We start from the raw sequence: 19,824 nt of genomic DNA, 5'->3' as shown, positions 1-19,824 counted from the left end.
GAGCTTGATGAATCATAGTCCATTATTTCCCATAAAAATCGCAACGACCTTCTGACTGCTTCCGATGCTGGGTGAAACAGGCACAAGCTGCCCATGTGCTGATGTTTATACAACATCTGACATCACAACAAGATGGCAGACCAATAAAGTAGCAGGTTAGTTCCGGTTTTGGTTATGTCATATATGATTAAAAATAAAAACTTTTGGGGGAAATTGATCTGCTGCTAAAGGCTCAGTTTCTTGTGCTTTCTCAGAAAATATATTTTGTTGAAAATGTTTAAATTTACACCGGACCTACTGGTGTAAATTACTGGCACGAGCGTGCGGCTTTAGCGCCTCCCTTGCACGAGAGCATGCACAGAAAAAAATGCCAGATTACACACTCATGCCAGCAATTTTGACATCATCACACAAAAAGTATTAAACAGAGCTTAGAAAGTGAGCCCAAAGAATGCACGAAATTTGGCCCCACTGTGTGGTGAAACACATGCCCTCACAGAGGAAGGTCAAAATTTTTCAAAGGGAGAAGTAGCATGTGCTCTGGTAAGTGAGACTAGCAGTGTATGTAAATGTGCACAATGGAAACACCATGGTGCTGCCTCCTTCCTCTAATGTTATATAAGCAAAATAAAAAGCCACACCACAACACGCTTTCATGAATATGGATGACACTGCATCATTATAGAAAGAGCAAACCAATTTTGAGAGGTTAGATATTTGGACCATTCCAAACTCCTGAGCCATAAATGTTGCTAAACCCAAAGCCATTATTTTCCGAGCAAAAAAATGTGTGCTGCGCTAACAGTTGGGTTCTCTCTCTTGGTTCGTCCAATGTTGACACGGTGAAAAATGTGAAGGTACTGGCGTAACCTTTAATGAACATACCGTAATATTCTGAAATGACCCACCCCTATTTTTGGCTTGATTTGCTATATCTTTTTTAAGCACTGAAAAACGGTGCACTTCTAGTAATCGAAGTGATTGGATCAATGATGATCTCAGCATAAATGCGGCTAGTTAGCTATGGCGTGTTATAAACGAACATGGCTAAGTGGAAAGTAGTCACACATCTTTACTACATTGCTCCTTGTTGTGATAACAAGTTGGCCTGGGACACATGACCTAAAAATAGCATTTCTTAAACTTTTCTTCATTGCAAACCGAAAGTTGGCCCACCCCATATTTTCACCCGATTTGATCTTGGTTTTAGGTGGGTTACCTCTCGGGGTATTACAGTATGCTGTGGGATAACAGCGTGCAAAACCTGGTGATAAGGCTGTGAAAGCTGTAAGCATCTTGCATAAACACTGTCACATATTTCCAGCCTCGGTAAAGTAACTTACATGCAATACTCTGCTCTGTTCTATTTATAATTATTGTTTCTGGGTGTGCGGGACGACAACAGAAACGGATACTCACAGGCGTTATGCACTGCAAAAAAGGGTAATATGAATTGTGTGTAAAGTTCTGCATGACCATTTTATGAAATTGCTGTTTAAGGAACTTGATATATTGAGAACAACAAATTATTCCAACTATAAGCTCCCTATTGTATATAAAAGGACAATGCAAGGTTCCGAGAGCATATATGGTATGATCTACTGATTGGAGTCCCATACGTCCCCCGTCATTCCAGGACTTGGTCAGTACCGCGCTCCAGGACCAATTACGGTGACCTGAAACTGGCCTTCATACTCCCATAGGTTTGAAATTATCTACAGGCAAAAGGTATTAGTGCAGCAAATGCAAGTAAAAATGAAATTCATAATTTGTTTGAGTAACACTTCCATTGCTCTTGTTTGTATTTCTGTGTTGGGGTACGATGGGGTTCCTTGTACCACTTCTGCATACCGTAAAATACCGGGCAAGCGCCCACTAAAAATTTAGAGATAATCGCAAAAAAGGGGGGATGGGCGCTTGTCTGGTCATCAATTTTACATATTAATGTACTGCGCATACATTCTCAGATCTTACAAATTCGGGTATGGGCGCTTAGTGTGGTATGGGCGGATGCACGGTATTCTACGGTATGTGCTAATTGGTCAACATTGAAGTCCTATGCTTGTTCTTTTGGTAGAAGACTTTTGAACTGTCACTGTAGCATGCCTAGTTTAAATTATCTGTGTATTGCTACATGTATATTTTTGAAAATTGGTTACCATATTTTACCCTTCTGCAAATGTTAAGGGACATCGTCAAGCTGCTAAATGTTGCTTTTTTCCTGCCTTCCCCCTCTTGAGCATAAATAAATAAATTTATTGATTGATTTATTGTAAATGTATTCTGCACCAGACACTATTCAAATGCTGGTGAGGAACAGCAGTGAATATCGAGTAAATGAGCTTCACCCACCGGGAGGCCTGAGCAAGTGAAAGACACATGGCCTGGTTGCTACGCCGACCGAGTTACTGGCAGAGCACTCAAGCATGCCGTAGTCAGCCTCGGACCGAGGTCGGAACTTGAGCGTTGATCGCAAGCCCGCAGACTGGAAGTTTCCAAGGTCCCGTCGGCCCAGTGACCCGTTCAGAGTCCATGAAAAGGCCACCTGCAGTGAAGGATCTTTTGTGGCTACAGACCAATTAAGAGAGAGGAGTAGAGGGAAACGGGCCAACAAAACAGCCCTAAATATGAGAGGGATGCGTCGCTAAAATGAAAAGAGTGAAAAGTCAGAGTTACAGGCGCCCGTGTGCTCGCACTCCTACAGCTTTGACCAAGCTATACACGCGCACTCCACGGAAGCTTCACAGTGCAAGTGTTTTCGCAAAAGACTGGATCTTTTTCCAGTAAGCTTCTGCACATGCGTACACTCCCTCCCCTGGCTTTGCTTCCCGCTGTCGCCATTTCCGCAGGGCAAAGTTCTGGTTAACCAACATATATAGCAACTATCTTTGAATATATTTTGTCTTTTTTGGTGATCCTTGTTTGAGTATAGGCTAGTATGGGGCAGGAAAGGCAACCAAGATCGACAGAATGGCACGATGACAATGATCGATTGTTTCAAAAGCTTTTGAAACAATCGATCATGAAAAACTTTTATTAAAGCTAAGAAATATGGGTTTTAGGGGGCCTTTCTATACATTTTTGCAGGATTACATTACAGATAGATATCAACTGGTTAAAATAAGAGACGGTAGAAGTAATGTAATCCGAATTAAATCGGGAGTACCACAGGGATCAACAATAGGACCTTTACTGTTTAATATTTACGTAAATCAAATTGGAGCACTCTCTCTTGCATCTCGAGTGTATCAATATGCAGATGATACAGCCCTGGTACCAGAACATAGCGATGAAATAAGCGCACTTTCAAGTTTTCAGAAAGATATTGAATTATTAATGACATGGTTTTCTCACAATCATATTTTTGTTAATTCTAGTAAAACTAAGTTGATGTGCTTTCATAGTCCATACAAACATGTTAACTTGTCAACTCAACTCTTTCTTCATTCAGATAGTTGCAAAACCTGTAGCTGCGTACCTTTAGATTATGCTCTAACAACCAAATATTTAAGGATTCATCTGGATGTAAATCTTTTATGGATATATATCATATATCATCATCAAAAATATATCATCAAAAAAAATGAGAACCGTATTAGCCTATTTGTACAGGTTGCGTAGTGTTTCGAACGTTTCTCTGAGAAGGAGGGTATATAATGCACTGGGTGAGTCTATCCTACGTTATGGAATCTCGTTATACGGAAAGTGTTCCAACTATAAAAAATCAACAATCGATAATATCCTCTATAAAATTGCTTGTAATATCACATATGGGACAATGTACGAAGAAGTAGAGAAAAATAAGAAATTGAATGCAGCGGGAGTGTTAACTACTGAGAGGTTGCACTGTTATGTAATTTTGGTGAAACATTACTTCAAGAGTGATTTTAAAATTCCTTTAACAAAAGAACGAATTTTGAGGCGAACAGAAAAGTTCATTCTTCCTAGGATTTATACTAAATATGGAAAGAATGCAAGGTCATACTATGTTCCTTTTTATTTTAATAAGTTACCAGAAGAGCTTCATAACCTGGATTCCCTAAAAAGACTAAAACAAGACCTGAGAGAATGGTGCTGCCAGACGATAGGTGACTGAAATAGACCATGTTTTTCCCTTGTTCTCTTGTCGGGTATAATTCTCTTCATTTGGGTTTGTTTAGTTGCATGCAAAAAATGCATGCTTTGTTACAACTATGTCAGCAACCTGCTGGACGCCAGGTCCCGCCGACAAGCATACCCATGCTTTTGCGGGCCGGTCTATGCACTGTGTTGAAAACGGGACAATAAAATATTTATTATTATTATTATTATACTGACAGGCAGAGGCAAGTTGGGCTGCCCTTCATTTGCATTTCGAAAACAACTCCACAGACGGCGCTCGTTACTGGAAAAAGGTCCATTCCATGAATGCGCTCATCACTTAGGCAAAAAATAAAATCCGTACGGCACACACGAAAGTGAAGGCATTAAGAGGGTCTTCCCTTCATTAAGCGGTACGCATACATATTTTTAGTAGAGTAATGCCATATGCACTATGTAGTGAGTTGCTATTCGCACAACAGGAAACTTGTTGGGTCTCGTATAAAACGATTTGTGAAAACTTGTTTTTTGTAGCTGTAGCGTGGCTTAGTGGAAAGGTGCCTGCTTTATATGCAGCGGACCTGGGTTCAATCCACAGAGTGGGCTTACTTTTCTTTTTTTTTTCTAACATTTTTTTTTACCATTTGGCGATATCCACGAAATTTCTTTTTTACAATTATCACTGAAAAAAAAACATAAATGTTGTCAACGAGACTTTGCTAAACTAAAAGGTGTGGGACTCCCTTTTCAGATGTGCCATAGGGAACAGCGGGTTGCCGGCTGGACCCTGTGAAGCAACGTGTATGTGGGGCCAAGTGGGTTAATAGGTTTGTAATTAGCAGCCGCAGACTGTCGCCGCGAGGCGGCGTGAGCGAAGGCTGGGGAAGGGGGCAAGGGGGGGGATGGCTGAACATGCTCCCCAGTGATACACGCGCCGTCCGAAAAGGGTAACCCAAATGGCATGAGCTCTCCGTGCCGTCGTGCATATAGCAACTTCCGGTGGAGCTGCACTACGTAGTGCATATAGCAAGGGTGGCCAAGCTGCGGCTCGTAAGCCGCATGCGGCTCTTCGTGTGTTAAAGCGTGGCTTGCAGCTCCCTCCCCTAACCTGCCTCCCTCCCAGTCACACGAGCACTTCCCCAAAAAGAGAAATAGAACGCAATTTAAATCTAAAGACAGGTTGCAGTTTGGTAGTGTTGTGCTACTGCTACCTTACATACAGTTGGACTGCTTTTGACTCGGATAGATTGAAAGTAGTTCAAGTTTCGTTTATTGCTCTGGAAAAAAATCTGCCCGCCCCCCTTAGAGCTCTTGGAAGTTTCGTGGTTTTGTTTGCTGCTCTTAGGCGGGTCAGCCTGGCGACCCCTGGCATACAGCATCATACTTTTAAGTAGGGGTGCGCGAATATGGGTCTGTATCATGAGGGAATGACGTTTTAGCGAACAGCAGTCATTTGAGTGAATCTACAGTATGTTTTAGTGGATGCTAACCGCCCTGGGGGGCTATGTTCGACAAATGTTTCGTTTCTCCTAAAAGAAAACGTAATTAACGATATCGCGTCTGATTGGTTAGAGGCTCAAATGACGAAAGTTCCCTCTTTCGCCATTTGAACCTCTAGCCAATCAGACGCGATATCGTCACTTCTGTCACTACCGTTTCTTTTTAGAAGAAACGAAACATTTGTCGAACATAGACCAACTGGTCCGCCCGTAAACGCTCCTTCGCGGCGGTCGACCATCCGCTAAAGTGCCCTTCGATGAAAACTTCGCGTTCGCTAAAACGTCGTTCGATCAACTGAGTGCCACCCCCTTTGCACTGTTAAGGCTATGAATGATACAGCGCTGTTCGATTCAAACAATTATTGGCGTACGCATAATGTCTTTTGGCAAACATGACCTAGCCCACCTCCAAACATTACTGCGTGACCTCTTACCTGTGGCGGTTCGGCCAGCATGTTGCATGGCAGATCTACTTCTTGATCCAGTGCTGCCAGGAACAGAGCGTTGTCTTCCCGTTCACACACGGGTGCGTCTGCATGGAGATGTAACGAAATCAGACTCGCCCACAAATGACTTCCGTCATCTCACCGCTTCCACCAAAATCAAAACCTGATCAAAACTCCGACACAAAAAAATCTTGGGCCCCTGGATCGGATTGGATTGGACTCTTTCCTCTTTCGGACTGCCAGTCCCCCAACAATATTTCCGTACAAAACGCCGAAAACATATCAAATATATAAATATAGGATGGTATAAAAATGAAACTGAAACCCAGGTTCGGTTTCATGCGAAAAGAATCTCCCATATATATCTAGTTGGTATTCCACAAGGTATTCCAAAATAAATAAACATCACTGATAAACATAAACAAGTAATGGCGCAACTTCCTGTGGCTGAAATAACTTCCGGTTGACCAGATTTTTTTTTTTTTTTTATGTTTATTTGAGCAGCGGGTGTTTTAAGTTTTTCTCGGCAGAAAATCGAAAAAGTTATGTCGAAAACCGGACGTAAGATAGATCGGTGTATGTTTCTGGACCTTACGGCGCCTAGAAAAGGCACCGCATCTCGTTCTCTTTGGCTTCCGTGGCCAGTGGCGTAGCCAGGATTTTATTTCGAGAAGGATTCTCCCCTCCCCCCCTCTCTCAATGACGAAGCAGGGTGAAGTTGGGTGAACTCGGCCAACACCACCTAGAGGAGAAGGCCAGCACACGCCTCCGGTGACGTCACGGCAGCAGGCTGACGAGCGCCGCGCTATAGAGCTGAGCTGAAGGCTTCGCGCGTAGCTTTTACGTTGTAGAAACGCGGGTTTTCGCACAATTTATTTTTTATGAGCTAACGTGAGAGCTGTGAACGCCGAGTGATATAAAGAACCAATTTTAGAACGCAGGAAAATTCTTATAACCTACAATTATTGTAGTGAAATACAAGAAAGTGATATCTTGAGACAGATGTGTTATTTTTTTTAAGCGATAAACTTGGTGGTGTAATTATCTCTGAACGACATGGGACTTGTGTAATAAAAAAGAATCCCTATGAGATGACAATAATCGAAGTTGTAGGACCAGATAAAACGAACTGAAGTAACAATTGGATAAATGATGCAGAGGCATTCATTTCATTTAATTTCATTCACCTCAAAGGCATCCAAAGACGCATTACATCAGGGGGAATTAAAAAAAATAAAAGACAAAATAGTAATTGAACATATAAGAGACACCAACAAAAAGAAAATGTCACACACACACAAAACCGCTTATTAGCATGTTATTGTTATGATGCAGTTTTACAAATCAAAGTTCAGTTACACAAATTGATGCACTTTTTCAATGAAATGGGATATCTCTCAGTTACAATATGGTCAGGTAGTTTGCTCTAGTCAGTGTTGCAAAGTACTAAGGAAGAAAAAAGGAAAGTGTAATTATGGCACTGAAATGGTTCAATCTTGAAGGAATTATCTAATATGGATGATATGAAATTGGCAGCCCAGCACTAAGTAGATTGAAAATTGGAATCTGAGTAATATACATCTTGGAAAAAAAAAAACACACAATCAGACCATTTTTCGTCTTCTTTCTAGATTAGGAAGATTTATGCTAGCTTTTAAAGCGGAGACACTAGTTTCGAATGAATAATCACTACATATAAATCTGTCTTCTGAAGATTCGAGCCTCTAGATTATAGGTAACTTAGGTGTGGATTCCAAATTATGCTCGCATATCCTAATGGTGGGAGGATAAATGTTTTGTATGCGAGTAGTTTTGCTTTAATAAGAGCTAGATCCCTACTAAAAATCTCATTTGTATGAGAAACTTCTGTGTCCAATAAACACGTTTGAATCGTACAAGATATATAAGAACATATAAGAGCCCTATAAGAAGTAGATTAGAATAATATAAGAAATTTGTAAGAAGTTTCTTATATATGTTATATAGTTCTTATATGGTTATCATATATCTTGCATGATTCATGCGTTTATTGAACACAAGAATTTTCTCGTACAAATGGCTTTTTCACAAATTAAGTGTTTTTAGTGCGCTATTTGTTATTTGCTCAATCCATGATAATGAGTCTGTGAAATACGCGCCCAAATACTTGTACGACAGCGAGTCTTCTAGTGGTTTGGAAAGTAACGAGTACTGGGTTAGTGTTTTAGTGGAGGACTTAATTATGGACAATTCTTTGCATTTATATGTGTTAATGTTCATTTGCCATAGGGAACACCATGATGATATTGTATCTAAATCGTATTGTGATTAATATAGGCGTATTAATTTTCCGGTAAATAACTCATGCATTAGCAAACAGTCTAATTGTCGATTTAATTGATAATGGTAGGTCATTGATATATATTAGAAACAATAGAGGCCCGAGTACACTACCCTTAGGTACATCTGATGCAACAGCAACGGGACCCAAATTGCCAGACAAGTATAAAAGTAAGAACATTCTAAAATTGTGATGTGCTGGTTTGAAAAATGTATTGCACATATTTTGAAAAATGTATTCCACATATTTTGGCAAGCTTTTCTTAGACCTGTGATCAACCTGCATAGGTTCAGCAATTCAAAGCACTCTGCCTGTTCAAATATAGTACTTGTTTTGCAGCAAGCAACCTATCTGGTTACTACATCAAAAAACACCTGTGACCTATTTCTTGGCAATGTCATAATGTGAAAACTTTATATTTGCAAAAAAAAAGTGCCGCAATACCCGAGCGTTGCCCCATATGCAGATGTACTTCGACAGTACCGAGTCTGTGAAACGACACATTTAGGGCAGCTAAAAACAAGTTTTGTACACAAACAGAAGTGGGCATGGGAGCTTCATATTCAAAGTTGCTTGCATTTACAATGCAGAAGAGTCATAAAGAAGAAATGGGTCACCTTTGAACACTGCGAAACGAGCCTCCTGGTATCCATAAGTTCTGAAAATATCCGTCTTCAAAAACATTTATACACATGCATCTTAGATGCTGTAGATTATGTGACACCGAGACACACAATATCTGTGCAGCATGTTGGCATTTACGTTTTAGCACCACAAGATACCCAACAGACTGCTACAAGGACACCGATTATCTGCACACACACACACACACGCAGATCGACCAACTTCAGAAAGCAGTTGCCTTTGCATGAGGATGAAGCGCAAGCATGTTGCTGGCCGGACACAAACTAATTTGTTTAGCCTTGACCTCTTAGTGTATCTTGCAACAAAGGTTTCTCAGTTGAAAGTTTTCACTGCAGTCCAACACATGCTTCAGCTCGAACTCACGATGGGTTCATCATCACAGGCGTCAGACATACTCTTCCTTGGTCCGAGTTCGCTTCTTGACATCCGTGACGGTTGGCAGCGAGTGTCTTTGATCGAGTTTCAGCTTTTCATTTCTTCTGTTTGGCATTCTTGGCGTTAATGCAAACATTCATTTCGCTACAGCATTTACACCAGCTCTGTCTTCCTGTGCAAGCAAACTGTAGCCAACTTGTTTCGTGCTGTCGATGTGGCCTTGCATTTTTCGCCCCTTAGGTTTTTCAAGGTGGTGTAGACTGCACAGCTGGCCACACAGCCCAAGGCCGGGAGGCTGTGCCTTATATTTTTTTACAGCCCAGGGCCACATTGCAGGTATACCACGTTGCAGGTAGGGCGTCAAGTATCCGCTCGCTTGGGAAGATCTTTCTAGTTTCCATTGCTAGCTGTAGTGACTGTTGACATTGTGCTCCACAGCAGTATTCTGTTTTCATCTTCGCAAATGTGCCTTGTAGACACGTGATATTAGAAGCAAGCCAGTTGCCTATACATTCCGAAGTACTCTTCTAAGGTGTCAGTTTTCAGCTTGTCCCATGGAGGCCGTACAGTAGCCAGAGTTCGTCAAAGCAGTATCTGGGATGTGTGACCGCTTCTGCAGGAAATAGAACGAAAAAGGAGGAAATCGTATTAATCTAAAGAAAGGTAATGCAATTAAAAATGGTTATAAAAAGAAAAAACAAGAAAGAATGCTCTTCTTTAAGCTGAAGTGGTTCCGTATTTGACAGAAAACACTGGCAGTGTTTCGATCTGGTATTTTGGATCACAAACATCAAAATTATTCTTGAATTTGATGTGCCGAATGCGCTATAATAGTAATAATAATAACAATGCTTATTGCACGAGCACATAGAACCAGGTAGAGAAAATAATAATTAATAGAGCTTCCTGGTGTGTGGTGAGATTCTTTGGGGAGCCTGAAGCGGCTCCAGCTAAATCGTTAGTATATGGCTCTGGTGTATGGATAAGTAAACTGATCAATGAACCATATTCCGGCTTGCGTGCACTGCAAACTACAGCACAGAGACCCGCTGAAATATAGGTCTTACTAGTTAGCTGTAGCGGATCATTTCTGCGCTCCGATGAGGTTACGCAGAAACGACACAATGTACTTCTGTTGTTGTTGTTTCTTAATTGATGTGCTGGTTGCAACCGCGATAACCTATCACTTGCGAAAACATTCCAACCTGAACTCATAAATCAAGTCATTTTTATTTAATTCTGCACCTGCAAGTAGCGCCAGCATTTGAATATGTTGCTTCCAGGCCACAACCAAATCACTCCCAAGAATGCATTCAGCGAAAAGTAAAAACAAAAAAACGAAACCACGATCATAAAAATTAAAAAGTTCTCACCCTGCCATGCCGTCAAGGAGCGAGATCTTCCCGTCGCTTCACTCTATAGTCCACGCTTTCGTAGTCATCCTTGCAGAAACTCAAATATGGACACTTTCACATCCAGTTTTCCGTCAAAGCGCGGATAAACAACATCTGTACCGAATGACAGCACCCACCACGCACCGACAACAACCGAAAGCCAGCTTTCACGTCCACACACGAGGCCGCGAGAGCACATTCCAAAATGTGCTCGATCGCACTCGAGAGTTGAACCTCTGACCCTCGGCGTCCAAAAACCTACTCGCTTTCAGAGTTGTTTTAGTTGATTCCTCCAGCCTTATTGTCACGTGACCCAACCCGCAGGAGTAAGTAAAAAAAGCCGTCGAAGAAAGGAACGCGACAAACGACCGTTGAAGAGAAAAAAGAAAAAAAAAAAAAAACGCGACGCCGTGGCGTTTTTTTTTTTTTTCCTTTCCCTCTACGCTTGACGGGGCGTCAAGCGTAGAGGGCACTGATCTCTATGTCTATTTGCTGGATCGCGTTTGACCAGCTCCTCCTATGGAGCGGAATGCGGTCACTGGCGGCCATCTTTGGGTAGAGTTATATCATCTCTAGCCATCATAGTAATATGGCGGACAGCGCAATGGCGGCAGGCTGCCATAAAAATAGCCATAGATCTAGTACACTGTACCGTGGGTGACATTTCGTGCTTGATTGGAGTTGTTCGACGAAGCAGATTCTTGAAACCCGGCGTGAACGGTAGCCTCATCTTTGAGGACCCGACAAAAGTTCTACGAAAGCGCAGCACCGGGGGAAAGCAGCGCAGCTCGCATCAAAAGCAGACTCCGTACCGTCGTCTGCTTTCGATGCTTCTTTCGATGCGACTTTCGATACGTGCTGTGCTGCTTTTCTTCCGGTGCTGCGATTTCGTGAAACTTTTACCAGGTCCTCAAAAACCGAACTGCTGTTCACGCCGGGTTTCAAAAACATGTTTCGTCAAATAATTTTAATCAAGCACGCAATATCACCCACGCTATTTTGATCGCAGCCTGCCAACCCACCTGCCAAAACGCTATCTGCCATGGATGGATGATAGCGGCTGCAGCAGCTTACATTGGCTAGAGGTGATATAACTCTACCTAAAGATGGCCGCCAGTGACCGCATTCGCGGAGCGGGCAAACGCGATCCAGCAATTGTCATAGAGATCAGTGGTAGAGGGAAAGAAAAAGTAAAAGAGAACGTGCATTGCAAAGAAGCCAACTGTCAAGGGGAGCCTTGCGGAGAAGCGCACTACCAGTTCAGCCTACTTATGCCGACGCTCCTTGAAGGGAGAGAGGGAAGCGCTCCGGCTTTCCATCTAGGTGGTGTTGACTCGGCGCTACGGACGCTCACGCAAAGATTAGGGAGGCGTTGTTAAAATGGAACGGCTGAAGCTGCATTGTTTTTTTTTGTTTTTTTTTAACGTTGCAGGCTTCATTTGGGTCGAGCTTCAGCAGCCTACCCTATAAGTAGTATACAAATGCATTTTGACCCCCCTTCCCTCTCTCCACATCCCAAGTCATGGACACCTCAGCCACCTCAGCCCCCCCCCCCCCCCCCCCGAAAAGACATTCCTGGCTACGCCACTGGTCCGGTCCCCTTGTGTTTGAAGAGGGGTGGACACCATGTGCAAGCGCCCCCCCCCCCCCCCCCCCCCCCCCCTTGTCAGTATCGAAGGGCCGGAGAAGCTCAACACAGACGCGGGAAAAGCAAGGAAGTACTCGAGCCTATCCTCCTTGTCGAAGAATGGCTTGGCACATTCAGTTGTCCTCAGAACTTTCTCATAATAAGAATTACAAAGAAGATAAAGGCACGTTGGGGAACTTTCTAAAGGCACGTTGGGGAACTTTCAATATTTTAGAATGAGGAAAAGATAAGGGAACGACACGCAGTCGGGCCTCGATACCTCTGTGTGTCGCCCCCTTCTTCATTACTGGGTCTCAGTCCAAAAAAAGAAAAAGAAAAATTTTATAGTTTACGAAAATATAGTATAACGTCCAAGAATGAGCCCTGCATTTTTATATCTATGTTTAACAGCCACGCATTCTAACATAATATGACCCGCGGCATTTTTACAACCTACTTATAGGTTTATTTTAAACGAATTTCTTTGCAGTCGCCTGTGTAAAAAATCCAAGAAAAAATCCCGCCGTTCAAGAATATGACGGCTCTCGATTACAGAGACGCATGCCCGGATGCAAAACTCTCGCAAATCGTGAACCAGGTACGAACGTTTCGGAACCAGCGGCTTGCCTCAAACGAGAAAACCATTAATCCTTTTTTTTTTTTTTCGTTTATCACATTTTGCGATACGGATATACACTAACAAGAACTGCAAAAATACTCTAGAATGCCAGTGAAAATGCTATCAAAACACAAAGAGACAGGCTTCGCCCAAATCACTAAAGCCAAAGGAAAGTACATCCGCAGTGTCTCAAGACTTCGAAGAAAATAAGGTACAGTTCAACGACCGATCGACCTACTTTACGCGTACTCTCAATGATTTTTTAGTTTCCCTTGTAAGCAGTCGCTCTGTTCGAAATTCAAAAATACGAAAAGTGAAAAAGGCAGGCAGCTCCAAAATCAGTGTACGAGCGTAGAAACCACAGCTTGAAAAAACTAAGAGATGCACTCTCAATAACTTAAAAGTTCTAAATTTAAAAATACAGCTTAGCTTTCGATATATAATGCGTTGTGTGTTTGCTCTATTCCAGAGTTCAATAAAAATAAGTTTTGGCGTGTTGTCCGCTATTTCTGAATGGGGCTTGCACTCACCTGATCAAATTTAGTTTTACCCGGAAACATCCATCGTTGTTTAAAAATCGGCGTATATGTTAGAGATCAGTTGAGGTCGGATCCTTTGACAAGCTGGATTCTTAAAGCCCGAGGTTGCTTATGAAGACTGGGACAAGAGTTGCCCTTCAGAATAGTTTTCTTCTTCCCACTAGATTGACTGCCGTAATAAATGTCCTCCATGGAAAAAAAGTTCCTAATATTCTTTATTTTCTTGACCCATATCAGCCAGCTATGACATAATAAAAGGGGGGAGCAGGCGGCGAGCTCTCAATCATGTGCGCGGGATGCCACGTGTGAAGGAAAAGCCAAAGCCGGCAGTGACTGGACGGTGTCTGACGCCCCCCTTCCTGTGTGCGGGGTGGTGAGACTGTGTTGGGGGTCCGCCAGTCGGTTGTGTTGACGACTTAGTGTGAATTTGGTTTAGCGGAACTGCATTTTCAAAAAAGCGAAACGCCCGACTCTCTTCTCCCCCCCCCCCCCCCCCCCCTCCCAGCCGCTTCATAGTGTGACCACCACCACTCATGGCCGGTCTTTTTTTTCTGAACCGTCCGTACGAATGGTTAATTACCGCGACCCGGTAGCCCCGTTCCCAAGGCCGACTACAGCGAACAGGCGCCGGCCCGTTCGCTCTAGATGCTGCGGAAGTCTCCTTGTGAAGATCGTTATCGGGGCGTCCTCACGGCCCGGACAGACGCCCCGTCGCCGCCCAACAGAGGATGAACAACCAAACGGGAATACTCACAGAAGCAAGACACTCCAGAAACATCTCGACGGAGAGGAGGATACACGAGGACACCAAAATATAAGAGGGCAGTATATTGAGTTTGTCAAAGGAAACGGTATCAAGTGTCACTCCAAGCCGACCTGCAGGGGAAAGGAAGTTGTTTTTCGGTGTGTCTCACCAACTCCCTACTCGGGCTGGACTCTGGGATTCATCACTTATGATTGGTTGGTCGAAGAGGCGAATGGGTTTTTTCTTTTTATGTGTATATTTTGTGGGATACAGAGAGCGACATCTTGCTTTTTTTTTTAGTGTTTTCTCATTTACATGCGAATATACGATGGCTACGCTTTTTTTTTAATAACATTCTTAAAGAAAGTGCGTCTATTTTTTTATTTATTTATTGTTCAAGGCTGTTTCTCCGCTTCTTTTTGTCTGGGGTACCTTTTGTAGCTCAAGCCAACGTCCATGCTAGTCTGGAGTTCTGCCGTGCGCCTGGTCCTAGTCGTCCTTGTCGTCCCTCCACCAGATAACCACTCGGTCCTATCAGCACCCGGTCTCGGCGAGTCTGTTTACTCCAGGTCAGTTATGTTCGCGGTCTTTTATACCTAATTCAAATATTTTGTGACCCATTTCTTTCGTTTATTCTTCCATGGTCCGTCGACGCAGGGGCAAAAGTGGCAAAATCTGCGAATGGATTTGAGGCGATCCAGAAGCGTTGAACATACACGAATGCTTGCATGCAAGCTCACACAGCTACAAGACACAAAGCGTTAAAAGAAACATCATCATTAGTCGTCAGTCCCAGTTTCTTCGTCTACACGCGACTTCCCATAACCACTAGCATCCTTAAAAAAAAATCAAGCTGGGGCGAGGAAAAAAAAAAATAATGTCGTGGTTGGCCCGACAAGTACATCCGATCAATTTCTTCCAGCGGTTGCCTATAGCCTTCATTCGGTTCATCCCGAACTTGACAGTTCGTTAGAAGGGACTTACTCGTTGGACCAGTCGCACGTTTTTCATTCGCCACGTGATCACGCACAGGCCCATACCCTCGCACAGAAGAAAGTATTTGGTCAAGTGATGGAAGGGAGGTGGTTGATTGGTGGGGCAACCGCGTAACTCGTTGCACTGCACAGTCAGCTCAGGGGCGAAGGGAATGTAGCATGCAGTCAGTGACAGACAGGCTAAGAATCGTGTAGACCACTAGTCTCAAACTCACTTGAGCGTGGGGGCCAGGTAGCCCACACTGGAGAGGCCGAGAGCCAACGTTAGACGGGGGGGGGGGGGGGGGGGGGGTCAAAAGATTTAAAAGAGAATAGACCTTGTGCTCTATGCTTTTAGTAAACTCAATTTTGCCAGAGACATCTTTCTATTTGATTTGCATAAATGACTACATTTGACCCTGAGTTGATGTGATAACTAGAATTAAAATGACACCGCCCCGCTAATGTGCTGGCGTTTTTAATACAACAAAAGAGCAAGTACGCTGCCGTTCCATTGCTCAATTCACCTGAACAAATGCTTGTCGTTTAATAATGATATTTTTTTTATTTTTGTAAGGCAATAATCTTTAGTTTGCAGTTTTATCTTTGGCAGCTGCTCCATCTGATTGAAAGTTCGCGCAGCCGAGGTGCCCAAAAAGATCTTGCGCTTGAAGCCTAGTAGCCGAATTATACAGCTGGAAAGGAAAAAAAAAATAGCGAAACAAATGGTAAATGAACGCAGACAAGTAAAAACTATGTGAATACGTTAAAGAGCAGAGCTACTTTTCGAGCGAAAGTGAATCGGCAAGATGAGATCACGATGACGCATGCCATAGCCGGTTGCCTGCGGGACGCGTCCCAGCGCGTCGCGGGCTGCATGCGGCCCGTGAGCCGCGTGTTTGAAACCCCAGGTGTAGACGTTCCGCCCCGAGCGCCGGCTTTCTGCCTTTGAAAACACTTCGGCGCTCGCGTATCTAAAGCCCGGCGGCCTCAATATTTGTATGGCCGTACTGCGCTGGCTGAATTCAGACGCCCCACTCTTTAAACATTACACTGTTCGCGTACGTGCGTTGTATTTAGTCTACAGGTAACTTACCATCAACGTGTATTTTAGAGCGCAGCTCAGAGGCGCCCGTATCCGGCTTGAGCGCCGTCGCCGTCGGCGTAATCGCGCGTTGCATTATGAGACTTTTCCCATAATGCAACGCGTGACGTATATATATATATATATATATATATATATATATATATATATATATATATATATATATATATATAGACGGGGTGTTTCACGAAAGGTGGACAAATCGATATTGCAAAAACTACTCGTCGCAAAAAAAAAGGCTTGTGTCGTTTTTGGTTCGGGCCAGGAGCCTCTTTAAGAAAATTATTAAAGTCTGAGATAATTAGATTGTTAATTATTTTTGCGTAATTAACGTTTTAATAATGCGTTTAAGGGCATGGTTTCAATTAGAAAATGGCTCAGCATCATCGAAACACACTAAATCAACAAATTGGAGAACGATAGAAGGCACGCGCAGCATTTTACGGCTTTCTGAAAATATGCACAAATTCGGCGGGTTTTTAAGTTTCTGTTTGCAATCGCCGATCGGAGCGTATCTCGGCACCGACGGCACCGCGCCCCGTGGAGAAATAGTGCAACCAGCCTCTGCTGCGTTGCGCTAGGACAGCGCAGCAGAGGTTGGTTGCACTATTTCTCCACGGGGCGCGGTGCCGTCGGGACCGAGCTGCGCTCCGATTGCGAACCGAAACTTAAAAACCCGTCGAATATATATATCTTTTTAAGACTGTAAAGCAAAATGGAAATATCTCAGGGGAGGAGGAGGAGGAGGAGAAGAGGAGTGGGAGGGGAGGGTACGGAGAAGGAGGCGGGGAATAACCTCCTCTCCGTACCCCCTTCCCCTCATAAAGAGCGGGATATTTACGGAAAATTTCCCGCTAAATGACATGGGGAGAAGGAGAGGAGTGTACGAAGAGGAGGGTTTGCCCCTCCTCCTCCTCTGTACACTCCTCTCTTCCTCGTCAAGAGTTGCACTCTAATTCGGCATTACAGGGAATTGTTAAAATCTTTCATTTTTTCAAATGACGAACTGGGTATTCCCATTTTTGTAAACCCTTACAAAAAAAAAAAAAGGGCTTTTAAATCATCTCTTTATAAGTAGGTCACCGACTACTGTGACACTCGAAACCATGAAGTTCATGGCCAAAGCAAAACTACGCTACTTCCTGTCGGACGTAGTTGAAGGAGGGTTCGAAGGATCGTGCCACCAGCGCTCGATCGTGCGGGTGGAAAAGTAAGCAGTGCGTTTTCGACGGCGTGTAGAGATATCGTGATCGGGACAAAGCCGTCGAAGCGTGTAGCACGATTGTGCCGCTCGACCCCGCAAAAAGCGAGCGGCGTGTTTCAGACGACGAGAGGAGATATTTATTTTTTATTTATTTATTTTAACCCTAAATGCCCTTTCTGGCATAAGGGGGACGTAATACGAAGATTGGTACAACTGAACCAGGGATGGGCAAAATACATGCAAATATGTATCGAAATACAAATACAAAATACTTGGTCAAAAATGTATTTAATTACAAATCTAATTACATTTCCAAAAAAGCATTTAAATACAAGGTACAAATACAACCAAATGTATTTGGTCTCCTCCAAATACTTTTCCAAATACATTCCTCAAAATTTGCGTCAGCGACTTCGGGGCACCTGCAACGGGTTTCTGGGTATATCATTTTAATTTTGCATCGCACACTCGGGAGTTAGTGTGCGAGGCTCTAGTAATGTAATAGAAATATAATCACAAAAAAATGTAACCAGCTTGGAAGTAATAGGTGAAAAAAGTACAGAGCTTCAAGCAGCTTTTTTTGTCGATTACATTTAGGTATAGACCAACAAAGAACCGAGACGACCAAGACGCTCAGCACTAGCCAGAGAATTTTTTATTGTTGGAACTCGCACCAGTTACGAAAATCTGGACGACTCGCGCGTTTAGAATGTTCCAGGCACTTATGAATGGAAATCAGGCTGGAAAGCATCACAAGTTGTCACAGGCACTTATTCAGCAAGTCTGCTGGTGAACGTCGATTTCGTCACTATTTTTGCCGTGGACTAGCACCCTAATCACAAAGTCACTAAACGTTTGTGCTTGATTGAGAGACACTGCATTCGGTGCAGAACGTAGTTTTCTTCCTGCTGTGGACACGTCTTAGGATGAGCAAAATGAGTCGTGACCATAAATTTGAGGGATGCATTTTTGCCCACAAAATTGTATTTAATTACAATTGTATTTGAAATACCCACCTTTTAGTATTTAAATACACACGTCAAATACATTACCCAATTTGTAATTAAATACAAATGCAAAATACACAAAGTATCTGAAATGCGTATTTCAAATACTTGTATTTGAAATACTGCTTATCCCTGAACTGAACCAAGTGGCACAATCTCGTGATTGTGACAACGTCGACCTATCGCGGCGATCCCGTGAATGATATCCACGTGGATACTAAAGCCACTGGATGCAGGTGCAGACGCGGACGTCAAAAGGCTATTTATAGATAAGAGAACCCAGGCGATAAGGTAAGACAACTCGTCTTCACTTTAAGAACCGCAGTAAAAAAAAAAAAAAAAAAAAAAAAGTCCGGCTCTTCGCGGAGCATTACTAATTTTCCTCTTTAATTAGAGAAGTAAGATATATGTAGGTGCATTGTAGATTAGATAGTTGATATCTTATCAATCCGTACAGGTTGCAAATGCCAAAAACATCGCGCCTTCCTCAAACAGCCAAATCTTATAAGAAATGCTTCGCGCGGCGTAGGAATGATGCGCAAAATTTTCTTTATCTTGAGGTGGAAACGAGTAGTTTCGTGGCCAATTTGTTATGATCACGCGAGACATATCGAATCTGCTTGAACTGTTCTGTTTGGGCAGACCAGTGGGCAGAAACATACATGCGCTGTTGTGTTTGGCGACGTGGATCATTATTAAAATGGAAAGGATGGTATTAAAATAAAACCGAAACCCGGGCTCGGTTTCATGCGAAAAGAGTCTCCTATTCTGAAGTCCTCCGGTCCTCCGCTAGCACAAACTCTAAAAAAATTTAAACTTTTCTTTGTTTGTGGGTTTTTGCTGGAGTTTTTTATTTATTTATTCATTTACATGAATACCTGCAGCGCCGTAAGCATTATCCAGTTTTGGGGGGGGGGGGGGGGGGGGGGGGGAGTAGGTAGATACAGGAAACATTAGGTAATAACAATAGATATTCATACAATAGATAAACGGAACAACAATAAAACATGCATTATTAATCGCGGATACAGATTTGCAGTTTATCATAAAAAAGATCATTATCAGTTATACACTCCGTGCGACGCGACTGGCGCGCCGCCGCGCGGCCGGTACCGAAGGTAGGCAGTGAGAACCCCAGCGAAAACGAAACCGAAACCACACCGCGTACGCATTGAAGTCGGAGCGGTGCGGCAGCGCTGGGTTCACAGCATGAAGTGCTGCCTGTGCTGCGTCATTAAGTGCTTT

General features: G+C 43.2%; 1 protein-coding gene across 1 annotated transcript in view; it reads right to left on the bottom strand.

The window, feature by feature from the left end:
* Positions 1–19,824, bottom strand: part of LOC115331155 (hemicentin-2) — a 130,154-nt gene that overhangs the window by 36,225 nt on the left and 74,105 nt on the right. The window contains exons 5-6 of the mRNA XM_042287244.1: positions 6,014–6,111; positions 2,353–2,545 (exon numbers count right to left, since the gene is read on the bottom strand). Of these exons, the coding sequence (XP_042143178.1) occupies positions 2,353–2,545; positions 6,014–6,111 (291 nt within the window). The remainder of the gene's footprint in view (positions 1–2,352; positions 2,546–6,013; positions 6,112–19,824) is intronic.

Source organism: Ixodes scapularis, unplaced genomic scaffold (assembly GCF_016920785.2).
Source record: "Ixodes scapularis isolate PalLabHiFi unplaced genomic scaffold, ASM1692078v2 PGA_scaffold9__187_contigs__length_104089568, whole genome shotgun sequence".
In the NCBI taxonomy this organism is placed as follows: Eukaryota; Metazoa; Arthropoda; class Arachnida; order Ixodida; family Ixodidae; genus Ixodes; species Ixodes scapularis.
Note: the sequence above shows the minus strand (reverse complement) of the source record. Positions and strands in the feature narration are given on the sequence as shown.